The sequence below is a fragment of the Theropithecus gelada genome, chromosome 11 (genome assembly GCF_003255815.1).
Source record: "Theropithecus gelada isolate Dixy chromosome 11, Tgel_1.0, whole genome shotgun sequence".
Lineage (NCBI taxonomy): Eukaryota > Metazoa > Chordata > Mammalia > Primates > Cercopithecidae > Theropithecus > Theropithecus gelada.
This window is the reverse complement of record NC_037679.1, coordinates 114918818-114934655: the sequence shown is the minus strand read 5'-3', so window position 1 is coordinate 114934655 and position 15838 is coordinate 114918818. Positions and strand designations below refer to the sequence as shown.

Sequence of the window (15838 nt, the reverse complement as noted above, 5' to 3'; positions counted from 1 at the left end):
TCAGCTCACTGCAAGCTCCGCCTCCCGGGTTTAGACCATTCTCCTGCCTCAGCCTCCCGAGTAGCTGGGACTACAGGCGCCCGCCACCTCGCCCGGCTAGTTTTTTGTATTTTTTAGTAGAGACGGGGTTTCACCGTGTTAGCCAGGATGGTCTCGATCTCCTGACCTCGTGATCCGCCCGTCTCGGCCTCCCAGAGTGCTGGGATTACAGGCTTGAGCCACCGCGCCCGGCCATTTATTAGCATTTAACATAATTATATTAAAACTGTAATTGTTAAAAATAAATTTAAATTAAAGATAGTATAATCTAAGACACAGAAATAAGAGCACTAACATTAAAAAATTTTACAGAAAACATTAGTATGAGGGCTGAGACCTCTTTTTCCCTGGTATATAGCTTGTGTACCATCAAATACTGCCTCAGTATATCTGGCAGTATTATAAATTCCTTATAGTAAGATGCAAGAAGGTGAGGCAGGGGATAACGATGTTGATCTCAAGTGACATTACGACAGTAATAGTACAACAACCTATGCCTACAAGTAGGTGCAGTAATAAACTTTTAACTTCTGTCCATGACAGAAATTATGTGATCTGGGTCTGTGATTGCCAACTCAATCAGCCATAATATGAGATAAAAGTGGAAGGAACTATTTAGAACAACAGGAAGTTTCAGAATACAGCAAGAAAGTCTGAGATATGGTTACTGAGAGATGGATGATATGGGCTTTGAAAGATCTTGCTCTCCATAGACCTTTAAAGATTTTCATTAGATAGGGACAGTACTTTCAAACGGTAACAAATAAATACTTTGTTTCCTCTGATTATAATAATAAGGAAAGACAGGGAAATGGCACAGAACAGAAAAGAGTTAAGAAAATGTATAGCAGGAATAAAAAATATTTACAGTTGTTAAAACAAAGCGCCAAACTTCCCTCCTTAAGTCTCCCCAGTGAGGAAGAATCACCACTGATTTGTGAGGCATTCTAAGAGTCGTGACCTTTGCTCAAAATAAATGGAACATGTGGATTAACCAAATTGTTAAAGTTTTGAGGTAAACAGGAACTCGGATGTCACATAAACTGAACTTCCATACAATCATAACTCACTATATGTTGATCCATTAAAAAATGGATCAATAAACAACTCAAGTGACATTACGCTACCTCAGAGGAATTTGCTCAACTTTTGAAGAATTCTCATTGTTTACATGTTGTCTTTGTAACGAACTGAAATTTTCTTTGCCTTCTGATCAATTAGTCTTAGTTCTACTCAAGAATGTATAGAATAAATCTAATTTGTTTTTCTGACTATAGGTACTTAGTATTTTAACCATTCCTAATGGGCACCTAATTAAAATTCGCTTTACTATTCACGTCATTACCCTTAAAGAAAAAAAAGCTCATAATATAGACAATGTTTACAGTTGCCCCTTTATTTGCACCTTATTATCTTCTTTATTCTTTTTGGGCTCACAGTCAACCCTGGTCCTTATTGGTTTAGAAAATCCATTAATTGGCCGGGTGCGGTGGCTCATGCCTGTAATCCCAGCACTTTGGGAGGCCAAGGTGGGTGGATTGCCTCAGCTCAGGAGTTCTAGACCAGCCTGGGCAACATGGTGAAACCCCGACTTTACTAAAATACAAAAAAATTAGCTGGAAATGGCGGCATGCACCTGTAGTCTCAGCTACTCTATAGGCTGAGGCAGGAGAATTGCTTGAACCTAGGGGGCAGAGGTTGCAGTGAGCCCAAGATCATGCCACTGCACTCCAGCCTGGGTGACAGAGTGAGACTCCGTCTCAAAAAAAAAAAAAGAAAAAAAAATCATTAATTGTTATGGATTGGATTAGATAAAGTAGAAACATAGCATAGACAAAATAAAAAATCCTTGATATGCTATTTTTAGTATGCATGTTAAACTATAAAAACTCATTAATGATGTGCTGGTAAACATTTAACAACAGATTCATTGGGAAATAAACCCGATTTGTAATATTTTTCCATTTCCATGGTAACACATGATGGTAAATTCTCCTACCACGGACAATTTAAAGCTACCTACGCAGCTGAAATTGAGGAATCCACTCTAATGAGTGAATATACAAGGCTCCAGCATCCCATTGCTCTTGGGTTAGTGTGGTGGAGAGGAGAAAATAACAACAACAACAAAGGTAAGTGAAAGAACTGATGAGAGAAAGAATATGGGTTACTTTGGAAAGGTTGTAAGCTTACTTCAATGAAAACCTGAAAAAGTGCCAAGGGTTTAGGTGTTGGTTGCACTGCTTCAGGTTTTACTGCTTCACCATTTCTCCCTAAAACTGCTAACTAAAACTGAAAACTGCTGTCAATACCTTACCATTTCAAATATCTTGCTCTGACAGCTGCTAGATCATTCTCTTGATTACTGCTTCTCAATGGTTCACCATTAGCCCATGTGACTTATATTCAAAAGAGTTACGACTATCAAGTGCTAAAGAATCCTAATTCACATTATTGACTCCAAATATCTTAATTACTGATGTTGCTTTTCACTTCATTTTTGAATACTTAAGTAAGATTATATATGTGTATATATACATTTTTAATTCATATATACATTAATTTAATTTAATAAGATATATATAATTTTAATTACCAAGAAAAATAATCTTGCTCTAATTACCTAGACAGACTCCTCTCCTGACTTCCTTCTCCTTATTTCATCTCTACACCTGAGAATAGTTAAATATAACCTACTATAGTACTTAAGATACTTTATTACAATGATCTATATACTTCTCATTATCATCCACTAAGTTCTCAAAAAATAAAGGCAACGTTCTATTACCAGGGAATAGTATGATGGCTGGTATCATTTGTTAAATAAATAAATGAATGAAATATTATAATCCTTTTAACCCTCACAGTTTATACTATATTATATTAAAATGAATATGTACTCTTTGGCTTATAAGGAACAGATGTTAATAGCTTCGATTGGTTTCTGTCTTCTAAACAGCAGAAACCTAATCCTCTTCCCCTTTTTATGTGCTCAAGACATACTTGTTAATTTTAATAGGAGTTTTAGAAAAAATAATTCAGCTAAATTTAGTGGAGAAGCAAGCTAACTGTAGATGATTTGAGTATGCTTTATTTATTTATTTATTTTTTACTCACTTCTCCCTTTCATTGAGATTAACAATTCTAAGTTGACAATTAATGTTAAATACTTACCAGTCACAGTTTTTGTAACTTTTTTTCCTCGGTTGGTCAAATTAGCTGTTTGACTTCTTTCATCATTTGTTTTCAGCACATGCAAAGAGAGTGAAACTTTTCTTTCTTTTTGTGGTTTATTTGGATTTTGGGGCAAGAAAAAAAATGGGATGGAAGAAGTAATGGAAAACAGTCCAGACACAAGGAAACCAAGCCACCAAGCTCCAACCCAACGAGAGTCCTTAGGAGTTATCCTGATGGTGCCTAGGAGAAACAGTTAGAAGAAGCCAGTCAAAAATCATTTTGAAATACAGTAGGTTCTGGGAAATAATGATAATGATTGCAGTCTTCCACAGATGAAGGAAGTAAACTATATGTTTACTTTCAATTCTAAAACACTATTTTCTTCTTTTCATGTTTTGTTATCTCTGAGACTAGGTTGATGACATCTTGCAATTGCTGTTGTCCAGGAATCAGTCATGACACTGTTCACATTGCCTGAGCTTGTGTGCACATGGTGGCTTTTCAGATTTCATGACTGGACAGCTGTCACCATTGGACATTTAACTCTTCAGACCATTTAATAACTATTCATGAAAGAAATATGAATCCTCACTGTTGTCTGACAATGCTGGAATCATCTGATGAGGTCAAGAAAGCATCAGCAATAAAATTTAAGCAGCTGGCAAAAAATACTTAGAGACAATAAACACCACCACCACACCACTATCCACACCACCCTAACCACCCAGGAACCTGATTTGCAGCTCTCCAGATAGCACAGAGGATGAGAAACTATGCAAAATGAAAATCTGAGTTTAAGAGTAACCCAGAAATATTGTACTCTAAATGTTAGAGATCATTTAGCCGTTTCATTTCAACTATATTTCCCTTAAAGTATGTATAAGAGTAATGTGTAAATGCTATATCTCAAGTGTAAATGAGTTATTTTAGTAGGTAGAAAATATACAGTTTAAGTAATAGGAAGGCATCCACGAAATATCAGCAAGATACCAGAATAGGAAGCACTAGATACCCTTTTCTCCATGAACATACTAATTCAACAGTAATATTCAGATCAATTTCATTTGTGAGAAATAGAGAAACTAATTGAGAGACTCCTATACATCAGCAAAATACAAAACCAGATACATAAAAACCAGTAAGATAATCGTAGACACCCTATTGCCATTCTCCTCCTCAGTATTGTACCACACAATTGGGAAAAACTAACAGTTTAAACTGGCACGTGGACACTTGACACAGCTCTTCCCTCCGGCTTAACACAGAGTGAATGTGTGAGAGAAAAAGAAAAAACAACAACAACAAAAAACACATGTGGCAATTCCTCAAGGATCTAGAACCAGAAATACCATTTGATCCAGGAATCCCTTTACTGGGTATATACCCAAAGGAATATAAATCATTCTATTATAAAGATACATACACAGGTATGTTTCTTGCAGCACTATTCACATTAGCAAAAGTCATGGAACCAACCCAAATACCCATCAATGATAGACTGGATAAAGAAAATGTGGTACATATACACCACGCAATACTATGCAACCATTAAAAGGAAGGAGATCATGTTCTTTGCAGGGACATGCATGACGCTGAAAGTCATTATCCTCAGCAAACTAACATGGTACAGAAAACCAAACACTGCATGTTCTCACTTACAAGTGGCAGCTGAACACTAGAACACATAAACACAGAGAGGGCTACAACACACACCAGGGCCTGTCATGGGGACAGAAGGAGGGAGAGCATCAGGACAAATAGCTAATGCATGTGGGGCTTAATACCTAGGTGATGGGTTAATAGGCGCAGCAAACCACCATTGCACATGTTTATGTAACAGACCTGTACATTCTGCACATATATCCCAGAACTTAAAGTAAAATAAAATTTAAAAAAAAAATGCTCCCAGCTTATCCTTGGGGAGAGAAAGGGTTGGACTGCACATTCAACATTTCAACCTTTCCAAGTGCTACTTAATGGATTGGCTTCTATCTCATCTGCCTCAAAGTGCTGACAGGATCCAGCACATGCCAGTCACCTGGGAACTACAGAGAATAAAGATGAGCCAGTATGTGGACATTTATCACAGATCCTGCCCCCTAGCTTAGTGCAGAGTGAGCAGGCGAAAACAGACAAAAACAGAAACAAAATTCAAGCTTTTAGCTCTTCCATGGGGAAGCAAAGATTTGGACCACACGTATAACATTTCATCTTTTCTTAATTCTACTTAAGGAAAGGTATTTTGTCTTCCTTGTCTCTGGGTTAGGCATACACTTGGCCCCTGGGTACTACAAAGAACACAAAAATGATGATTTAAACTAGCACATGGGCACTTGTCACAGCTCCTCCTGCCGCTAGATTTAAGCAGAGTGATGAGGTAAGAAACCCCAGCTTCCAAATTCTCCGTGGGAAGGGAAAGAGTTGGACAGCATGCCAAATATTGAAACTTTCCTAAGAGTTGACTAAGGACTGTCTTCTGTCTCAAATGTGTAAAGGTGCTGATAAGACCCTGCATACGCTACATGCCTGGGGGATCCTAAGACAAAGATAGCAGTTTGGATGACCATGAAAGTTTGAGAGGCCCAAGAAGATATGGCTGGGCTGATTGATGAAGCTTTTCTCCTATAATAAGGTCCGTCCATGAAGAGCTGGAGAGGTGATTCTTTTTTTCTAATGCATAGATTGCAAAATATTTTTTTCTAATATCAGCTTAGCCACAGGAAAATAGGGCACCAGACAGAGTTTTGAGGTCCTAACTCATGGACAACAGTTGTAGGCATATCCTGGCCCAAAAAGGAATCCACTGCATTGAAGAGAAGCACCCACTCCTGGCAGCATTTATCATCAGTTGACTAAAGAGCCCTCAGGCCCTGAATAACCAGCAGCGGTATCAAACTAATACACTGCGGGCCTTGGGCTCTGAGATTTGCTGACTTCAGGTGTGACCGAGCACATACCCAGCTGTGGTGGCTATGGTGAAAGACTCCTTCTGTTTAAGAGAAGTGGTGGAAAAATAAAGGGGACTTTGTCTTGCACCTTAGGTACCAGCTCAGCTACAGTAGAGTAGAGCAACAAGAAGGCTTTTGGGATCCCTGAGTCCAGGACTAAGCTCTTAGACACCTTTTCTAGACCTGCCCTGGGCCACAGGCAAGTGTAGAAATGCTGTCCAATAGCCTAGTCCTGAATTAAGAGACACATTGCCCTGAAGGATGAGTCTCTGAGACCTGGCAGCATTCATAATAACCTGACTGAAGAGTCCTAGAGCTTTAATTGAACATGGGTGGTGGCCTGGCAGAATCTTCCTTGGGCCTGTGGTGGCGGTGGACACAGGGAGAGGCTCCTCTGCCTGTGGTAAAAGGAGAGACGAGCAAAAAGAACTTTGTGCTGTGTTTTGGGTGCCAGTGTAGCCACAGTAGAATAGAACATCTATTATAGGTAAATTGCTAAGGTTTTTTGCTCCAAACCTTGGCTCTTAGCATCTGTAGGCCAGCCTGAGGCCTAGGGGAACTCACTGCACTGAAGGGAAAGACACAAACCTGGCCGGCTTGGCCAACTACTGATTGTAGAGTCCTTGAGCTTGAGTTAACATAGATCATAGCCCGATAGTAGTTACAGAAGGCCTTGGCCAAGACGCAGTGCTGTACTGGCTTCAGGTCTTACCCAGTACAGTCTCAGTTGGGGGGGGCACAAGGATGCTTGCATCAGTGAACCCCCAGTTCCAGGCAGCTCAGCACAGAAAGAGTAAGACTACATTTACTTTGGAGAAAGTAGGGGAAGAGAACAAGAGTCTCTGCCTAATAATCCAGTGAATTCTTCCATATACTTTCCAAGGTCACCAAGGCAGTACCTCTCCAAGACTGTAAAAACCACAGTATTATTGAGGTTGTGGCCAAAGTCCCTTCATATACCTAAAAAGCCTAGTAAAGAAGGATGGGTAAAAACAAACCCAGACTACAAAGACTACAATAAATACCTAAGCCATCAATGCCCAGACACTGATGAATAACATAAGCACTAAGATCAGCCAGGAAAACATGACCTCACCAGACAAATTAAATAAGGCAACAGGGAACAATCCTGGTGAAAGAGACATATGTGATCGTTCAAACAGAGAATTCAACATAGCTGTTCTGAAGAAACTCAAAGAAATTCAAGATAACACAGAGAAGGAATTCAGAAACTATCAGATAATTTAACAAAGAGACTGAAATAATTAATGCCAATACTACTCAAACCATTCCAAGAAATGGAGGAGGAGGGAATACTTCCAAACTCATTCTGTGAGGCCAATATTACCCCGATACAAAAACCAGACAAACACACATCAAAAAAAGAAAACTACAAGCCAATTTCTCTGATGAATATTCATGCAAATATCCTCAACGAAATCGTAACAAACCAAATTCAACAATATATTAGAATGATCATTCATCATGACCAAGTGGGATTTATCCTGGGATCCAAGGTTACTTCAACATACGCAAATCAATAAATCTGATACATTATATAAACAGAATGAAAGGTAAAAATCCTATGATCGTTTCAATTGATGCTAAAAAAGCACTTCATAAAATTCAACATCCCTTAATAATAAAAGCCCTCAAAAATCTGGGTATAGAAGGAACATACCTACCCAAATATATCCACAGATCCAAATTCATATGAAACTAACAAATGACCTCAAATAGCCAAAGCAACCTTGAGAAAGAATGAAGATGATGGTTCACACTTCCTGACTACAAATATATGTCAAAGCTAAAGTAATTAATACATTACAGTATTGGCATAAAGATAGATATATAGACCAATAGAATGGAATACAGAGCCGAGAGAAATCTGTGTGTATACAGTCATCTGATCTTTGACAAGCGATCACAATAGTGAAATAATTGTTTCTCTGAAAAATGGTGTTGAGAAAAGTGGATATTCACATACAAGAGAATGATGTTATACCGTTGTATATACTGAAAAAATAAACTCAGACTGTGTTGAAGACTAAAATTTAAAACTAGAAACTATAAAATTCTTAGAATAGAACTTAGAGAAAGAGTTTCATTACATTTGTCTTGACAATAATTCATGGATGTACCACCAAAAGCACAGGCAATAAAAGCAAAATTAGACAAATGGAACTGGTCAAACTAAAAAGCTTCTGCCCAGCAAAAGAAATAATCAACAGAGTGAAAAGGCAACACACACAATAAGAGAAAATATTCATAAAGCATATATGTGATAAGGTGTTAATTTCTAAAAATGTACAAAAAATTCCTGCAACTCCATAGCACAAGAATATAATTACCTGATTTAAGAATAGGTGAAAGACCTGAATAGAAATCTCTCCAAAGAAGATATAGAAGTGAACAACAGGTACATGAAAAGATATCCAGCATCACTTATTATCATGGTAATGCAAATCAAAAGCACAATTACATATCACCATACACCCATTAGGATGGGTATCAAAAATAAAGAAGGAGAAAAGTGTTGGCATAGATGTGGAGATATTTGAACACTTATATACTGTTGGTAGAATGTAAAATCGTGCACCCAGTATAAAAAAAATAGTATGAAGTTTCCTTGAAAAATTAAATATAGAACGACCATACGATGGAGCAATCTCACTTCTGGGTGTATATCCAAAATAATCGAAATCAGGATCTCACAGAGATATTTGCAGTTACATGTTCATTGCAGCACTCTTCACAACAGTCTAAATGTGAAAACAACCTAATATTTACAGAGAAATGAATAAAGAAAATGTGATCTATACATATAATGGAATACTATTCACCCTGAAACAGAAAGGACATCCTGCAATATGTGATAACATGGATGAACTTTGCCAACATTGTGCTAAGTGAAATAAGCCAGTCACAGAAGAACAAATACTGAGTGATTACATTTATGTGAGGCATACAAAAGAATTAAACTCATGAAAGCAGAAAGTAGAATGGTGATTTCCAGTGGTTGTGGGAAAGGGGAAAGAGGGACTTCCCAGTTAATGGGTATAAAAAGTTTCATTTATACAAGATGAGTAAGCTCTAGAGATCTGCTGAACAACATTGTGCCTGTAGTTAATAATCCTGAATTGTACAGTCGACGTTTGAATAACATGGGATTTAGGGTGGCTTACCCTCCACAGAGGTGACAATCCGTGTATAACTTTTAGTTCCCCCAAAACTTAACTGGAATCTGTAGATATATTTGGGTAGGTATGTTCCTTCTTTCCCCAGATTTTTTAGGGCTTTGATTAAGAAGGGATGTTGGATGTTATCAAGTGCTTTTTTAGCACTAATAGTCTACTGTTGGCCAGAATTCTTACCAATAGCATAAACGGTCAACATATATTTTGCATGTTGTATGTATTATAAATTGTATTATTTGTATAAATTAAGCAGGAGAAAATGACATTTAGAAAATCACAAGGAAATGTGTTTACTATTCATTAAGTGGAAGTGGATCACCATAAAGCTTTTCATCCTCATCTCTTCACATTGAGTAGGTGGAGGAGGAGGAAGGGGAGGTATTGTTCTTGCTTTCTCTAGGGTAGTAGAGGCAGAGGCAGTGGAGGAAGTAAAAAGGAAGACAGAAAAGGCAGGTATACACAGTGTGACTTTACAGAAATACATCATAATTTCTATTTGACTTTGTTGCTTTATCATTTCTCTTAAAATGTTTCTATATGGTACCAATCCTTCTTCCACTGTTTGCTTTTGTTTCAGTGCCCACATTACAGAAGCTTCCATGTTGTAAAATATGTCAAAACAGTCTTGAATAATCAGAACGCTTCTGCCAGATTGTCTAATGTCAATTTGTTTCGGCCACTGCTTCTTCTACGTCTTCTTCCTCATCAGCTGACATTGGTTCAGAAGCTCTTCTCTCCATCAAGTTGTCTTCTGTTAATTCCTCTGATGTGCCTGTTACCTCTCGAATGTCTCCAAGATCCCTGTTTTGAAATTCTTCACTCCACATCTTTTTTTTTTGCCATATCCACAATCTCTTCATAATTTTCTTGAATAGTTATGAATTCCATGAAGCTATGCACAACATTTGGACAGCTTTCTCCAGTAGAAATTTGTTTCCTGTTTGACAACTTTGGTGGCTTTTTACGTAGCAATGATGGCAACTTCAGTGGTGTAATCCTTTCAGACTTCTATAATGTTCTCTCTGTTGGGGTTCTCTTCCACAGTATTTACAATCCTTTCTATAGGGTAACATGTGTAATGAGCCTTAAATGTCCTTAGGACTCCACATCTAGGGGGTGAATTAGAGACATTGCATTTGAGGTAAAGCAGACCACTTCAGCACCTTCAGTATTCAACTCATGTGGCTCTGGATGACCAAGAGCATTGCCAATTATCAAAAGGACTTTAAAAGGTAAACCCTTCCTGCCAAGGTACTTCCTGTCTTCAGGAACAAAGCATGGAAGGAAACTGTCATAACTTTTCAGAAAAAAAAGCTATTATTGTTCAGGATTTCTTGTCGTACAACCAAAAGACTAACAACTGTTTTTCATCTTTCCCCTTCAAGGCTTAGGGATTAGCAGTTGTATAGGTAAGAACAGTTCTGATCATAAACCCCACTGCATTTGCACAGAACAGCAGAGTTAGCCTATCCCTTCCTGCCTTAAATCCTGGTGCTCACTTATCTTCTTTATTAATAAGTGTACTTTGTGGCATTTTTTTTTCCAGAATAGGGCACTTTCATCTGATTAAAAACCTGCTCAGGTAGATGTCCTTTCTCCTCAATGACTTTATTTATGCCATTTAGAACTTTTCCGTTACCTCCTAAGTGGTAGAAGTTGCTTCTCCTGTTATACTGACACTTTTTTGAGGCAAACCTCTTTTGAAAATTTTCAAATTATCCATTAGTGGCATGAAATTCTCCAACTTTAAATCATTCACTTTCCTTTTGCTTTAAGTTGTCATATAATGACTTCACTTTTTCTTGAATCATGTTTTGAGTCTACAGGTATGCCTTTCTAATAGCAATCTTGCATCTACATAAAAGTTGAATTTTCAATATGATATAAAAAGCTATTTCACTAAAAGGACGGGTTTTTGTGCCCAGTGCTGTAGCTGCAGTGAGGCTTCATGTCGTTCCATTTTTCTGTGAGTGTGGGTTTTAGTTTTTGTTTTACAATGGTCCTTGTGCTAGATACATTTATATTGAAACAGTGGCCAGCTGCAGAGCTCATTCTACAGCACATATTAAGCAATTCAACTTTGTCTTATAATGTCATGACTTTTCTTTGCTTCTGGGAGCACTTCCAGCATCACTAGTGGCACTTCATATGGCTCACACAGTGTTACTTAAGGTTGATGTTACAGCACTAAACAGGATGAAAAATACACAGAAAACACAAGGGTTCACTTTTTACCATGATTCATCATTTACTGGAGAGTGAGGAAAACTACTCACATGGAGATGATGAATGACACATGGCATTTTAAATAAATACTCTCAACACTTGAGCTTACTGCAATAGCAACAGGAGATGGTTAGACAATTTTTACAGCAATGAAGTAAGCACTACAGTTAATTTTATGCAGTTATGATTTAGTACTGCGACTGGGAATGGCATCGTCTAAGGTCTGTAAGAGATTCTCTGTGGAAAGTTTAACAAATTTTAACTTTTAATAATAGATCTGTGCATATATTATTATAGTAAATTATAAAATCGTATTTACATATATTTTATGTATTCACACTATAACTAACTTTCTCTTAACTTTTTCTATATTTCTAAGCTGCGTAGTTTATCTGCAAGGTTTTTCATGTCGTCACAAATCTCAAAAAATGTTTCCAACACACTTATCGAAAAAACTATGTATAAGTGGACATGCACAATTCAAACCTGTGCTGTTCAAGGTTCCACTGTACTTTTAGGAGGTAGGGTTCATTTTAATTGTTCTTATCTCAATAAAATAAAAATGATAAAAATTAAGAAAGCGTACACACACGGAAACACACACACCATGGAAGTTTGTAGCACACTTAACTGATGCTGTTACTCTGATCAATAAGAAAAATCATTGACATGAAAAAATATTGACTTGGTTTAAAACTATTTAGAAATACATTATTTTCCAGTATGGACTGATCTGGTTTTAAAATTGATTTATGTGATCATATTGTTTCATAATCAACAACTCAGGCAGACTTCAGGAAATGACTAGTTAAATCAGTAACTCCATTATACATGCTAAGTGTTTATCACCTGTCAGAAATGTAATTTTGATGACTTTTTTTTTGGTTCTTTCACTGGTCTATATATAGGAACTAAAGGTCATAACTGAGCTAGATATGTTCTGCCAGTGTTTCCCGTGGCTCACACACAATCTTAAAAATTGGAAAATTCTACGTAAAAATGTTAGTTCCTGGATTCTCTGGAAAACCAATCAGAAAGCCTTATTAATGCTGGTCCCAAAATTCTGTATGAAAAGTATAGACCAGAGCTGGGGAGCACATGAGTTTTGGGGTGTTTGGGGAGAGTAGTGCACCAACAACAACTCTCCCCATTCTAACCATCACGCCCTAATTTCCTGTCCTTGATACTCTTTACTCATTTATGTTATGTCTTTGGCTACTGTAGGAATTAAAGTTTACCAAAGTATACTTTATCATAAGTTCCCTTCATGCTTCTCACGGAATAAGAGAAGACATGATAAAGTCTGAATGGTCAGGGGTAGAAGTTGAATCACTATGAATTCTAAAATGGTATGATTATTTTTGAATAGAGAGGCTACAAAACTACTATCCTAAAGACCTCCAACACTTATTTTGTACTCAGTGTTAAAAAGCAATGATTAAACTAGAGCAAATGAGTAAAAATAATGTACATAATGTATAGCTACACTAAGCCACATGTCTAACATGGAAGATATAAAACATATCATCAGGTACTTGCTTTTGTTTTATAATAGAAAACACTTTATGATTCGTTGGCCTACAATAATTGCTATTCCATCTTGGAATGAATCCTTTGGTCTCTTTGGAGTGATCTATTTAAGTCCTCAAGAAAATCATATTTGTTTATTCACAAACCCTGATGAGTTATTTTATGCTAACACAGACACAATTCTGTCATGTTCTCAAAGAGACGGTGGGTAAGTATGCAAATATTTATAGATTGTTGTGAGAAGGGCTACAATAAAGGCATGCTCTTGATGATTAATAGGAGCACCGAATTTGAGACCAATGGAAATGATGAAGTAAGGGTTATATGAGAAAAGTCACATGTTGAAAGAGACTTTGAGAACTATGAAAATAAAAAAGAGAGCTGAGATCTGGCCACTGCACTCCAGCCTGGGCGACAGAGCGAGACTCCGTCTCAAAAAAAAAAAAAAAAAAAAAAAGTTTTTTCAATTTTAAATAAAGGGAAGTGTGAGATTACAGGACATAGGAATTCAGTCCATCATCGAATTAAGGTACAGATATTCATCAAGAGGGAATATAGGAAACAAAGTGGGTTTGGAAATAAGACGATGAGACCAGTTTTTGACAGGTTGAGTTTTAGGCACTTATTTAAAAAAAAATCTAAGAAGAAAAAAATTCAACAGGTAGTAGAATTATCCATTAAAACAAATTATAGAAAAATATCCATTACAATTAATAAATTACATAGAAATTGATTGTTTTATTAGCAGTAAAGCAGATTATAGTGGATGAGAAGTATATGGGAGGTGAAAAGGTGAGACACTTATGTTAGATTATATTTTTCTAGGTACCTGGCTTTGAAGACAAATTGAGAAACAGTTAATCAATTGGCAAGTTGTTTGGGGATATAAAAATGTATATGTGTACATAGATGGGATAGACTTGAGTGTGTTTGCTGAGGAAAAGACAGGGTGCAGATGTAGAAGAGGCAGAAAGAGGAAATCTAAACCCCAGTTGGATCTACTAATATTAGCTAAAGATAAATATTTTTTCATAAGTATGAGTAAAAAAAGATAAATATGGATATGGTGAAGGTATATTTGCAGGAAGGAGGGCCTGAGGTTGAGGCCGATCTTACAACATTGACTCTCACTCTTCTATGAGAGGAGAAATAAAGCATGCTCTGAGAGTGAAGACAAAATTCATAAATTTTATTTATGTGTCCACTCCTTCATTCATTTGTTCTATAAGCACTCATTAAATATTGCCATAGGCCAAGCCGTCAGTGAGAACCAGGAAAAATGATCACAACCAAAGTGCACTGTGGCCTCTTAAAACACCCCCGCCGTAAGTCAATGCAGCAGCCACAAGGAGGCTTTGGTAAAGCAAACATCAATATCTGAGTTCTACACATCAACATCCAAGTCACCATCAACTGAAAACTAAAATTTACTTGACTGGGTCAGTTTTGGGAAGGGGACATTTTAAGTTTGGTTATTTTGGATCAAGTAATCTAAAATAAATTTGTTAAAAATCTCCTTTTACACTTAGTTGTAAAAGCAAAGTATAAATAGGAGCTAAATTTCTTTTTTATTCTGATTATTAATACATTTATTTCCTACTTGTAACTTTTGAAAAATAGTAAACAAAGAACTATTGAAAGACTGAATTTAATTCTTTGGAAGAATGGAGTCCTGCACTTAAAAGACACTATCATGGTACCTTGTTTTGATAGTACTTACTCAGATCTACATATCCAATATCCACATACATTTTAGCAAACAGAGATCCCAGGATAAAGCCAATGACTGGACCAATCATTCCTATTGCATTCAAACTACCTGTAAGTATTACAAAACAATTTAATCAGATGCCACAAATACTTGGTTTTGATTTAACATGTTTTTTAAAGTAATATTACACAATACACTTCTGCAAATATTTTTCTAATAGGTAAAAGAAAAAACTAATGACGTTATTATTTCAAGGGTAGATCCAGGGAATGTAATCATGAAATTTAATATTTTCTGCACATTACCTAGATACAAGGAAGAATGTCCTTCTTTTGCAAAATCATCAATGTACGAAATCCCCAATGGTCCTATGGGGGTTTCCCCTATACCACGAAGCATATTACCCATGAAGACATACATCCACATGTGTGACCCAGATTCCTTCAGACAACCTATAGAGATAAGAAAGTGTTTTACTTTAAAAATTAATTTTAACATTCCTATTAGGACCTTAACCACTTTAAACCCTTCATTTTTCCTTTTTTTGTTTGTTTGTTTCTTTCCTAATTACAAGTGATTCATATTTACTTTACAAAGTTTGAAAATAAAGAAGGGCACAAAGAAAAGAAGTAAAAATTGTCTGTAATTACACGACACACAGAAGATCATTGCAAATGTTATTCTAGATAGTCTACAACTTTAGTGCACAAAATATGCATAATATTCATTATGTACATTATGTACTTAAAAATCCAGGTTATTTTTAAGGTGCATACACAGTTATCACTATATTGTCACAATTTCCCCATGTTGTTAAGAGTTCTTCTATATTAAAATTTTAATTACTGCATAATAGTGTGTTTAATAATAGTTTGCTAATTTGTTTAAACAATCTCTTGTTGTTACAAAATATTTTTATTTTTATTCTCTTAAACATGGATGTCATGGCTGTGATTATGAAGTGTCCTTGTGAACATTTCTGATTATTTCCTTAAGATTAATCAAGAAAG

At 36.4% G+C, this 15838-nt stretch overlaps 1 protein-coding gene across 1 annotated transcript in view; it reads right to left on the bottom strand.

Moving 5' to 3' along the window:
- Positions 1-15838, bottom strand: part of SLCO1B3 (solute carrier organic anion transporter family member 1B3) — a 112894-nt gene that overhangs the window by 44058 nt on the left and 52998 nt on the right. Inside the window, exons 6-8 of the mRNA XM_025401663.1 lie at positions 15134-15280; positions 14838-14936; positions 3214-3456 (exon numbers count right to left, since the gene is read on the bottom strand). Coding sequence (XP_025257448.1) covers positions 3214-3456; positions 14838-14936; positions 15134-15280 — 489 coding nt within the window. The remainder of the gene's footprint in view (positions 1-3213; positions 3457-14837; positions 14937-15133; positions 15281-15838) is intronic.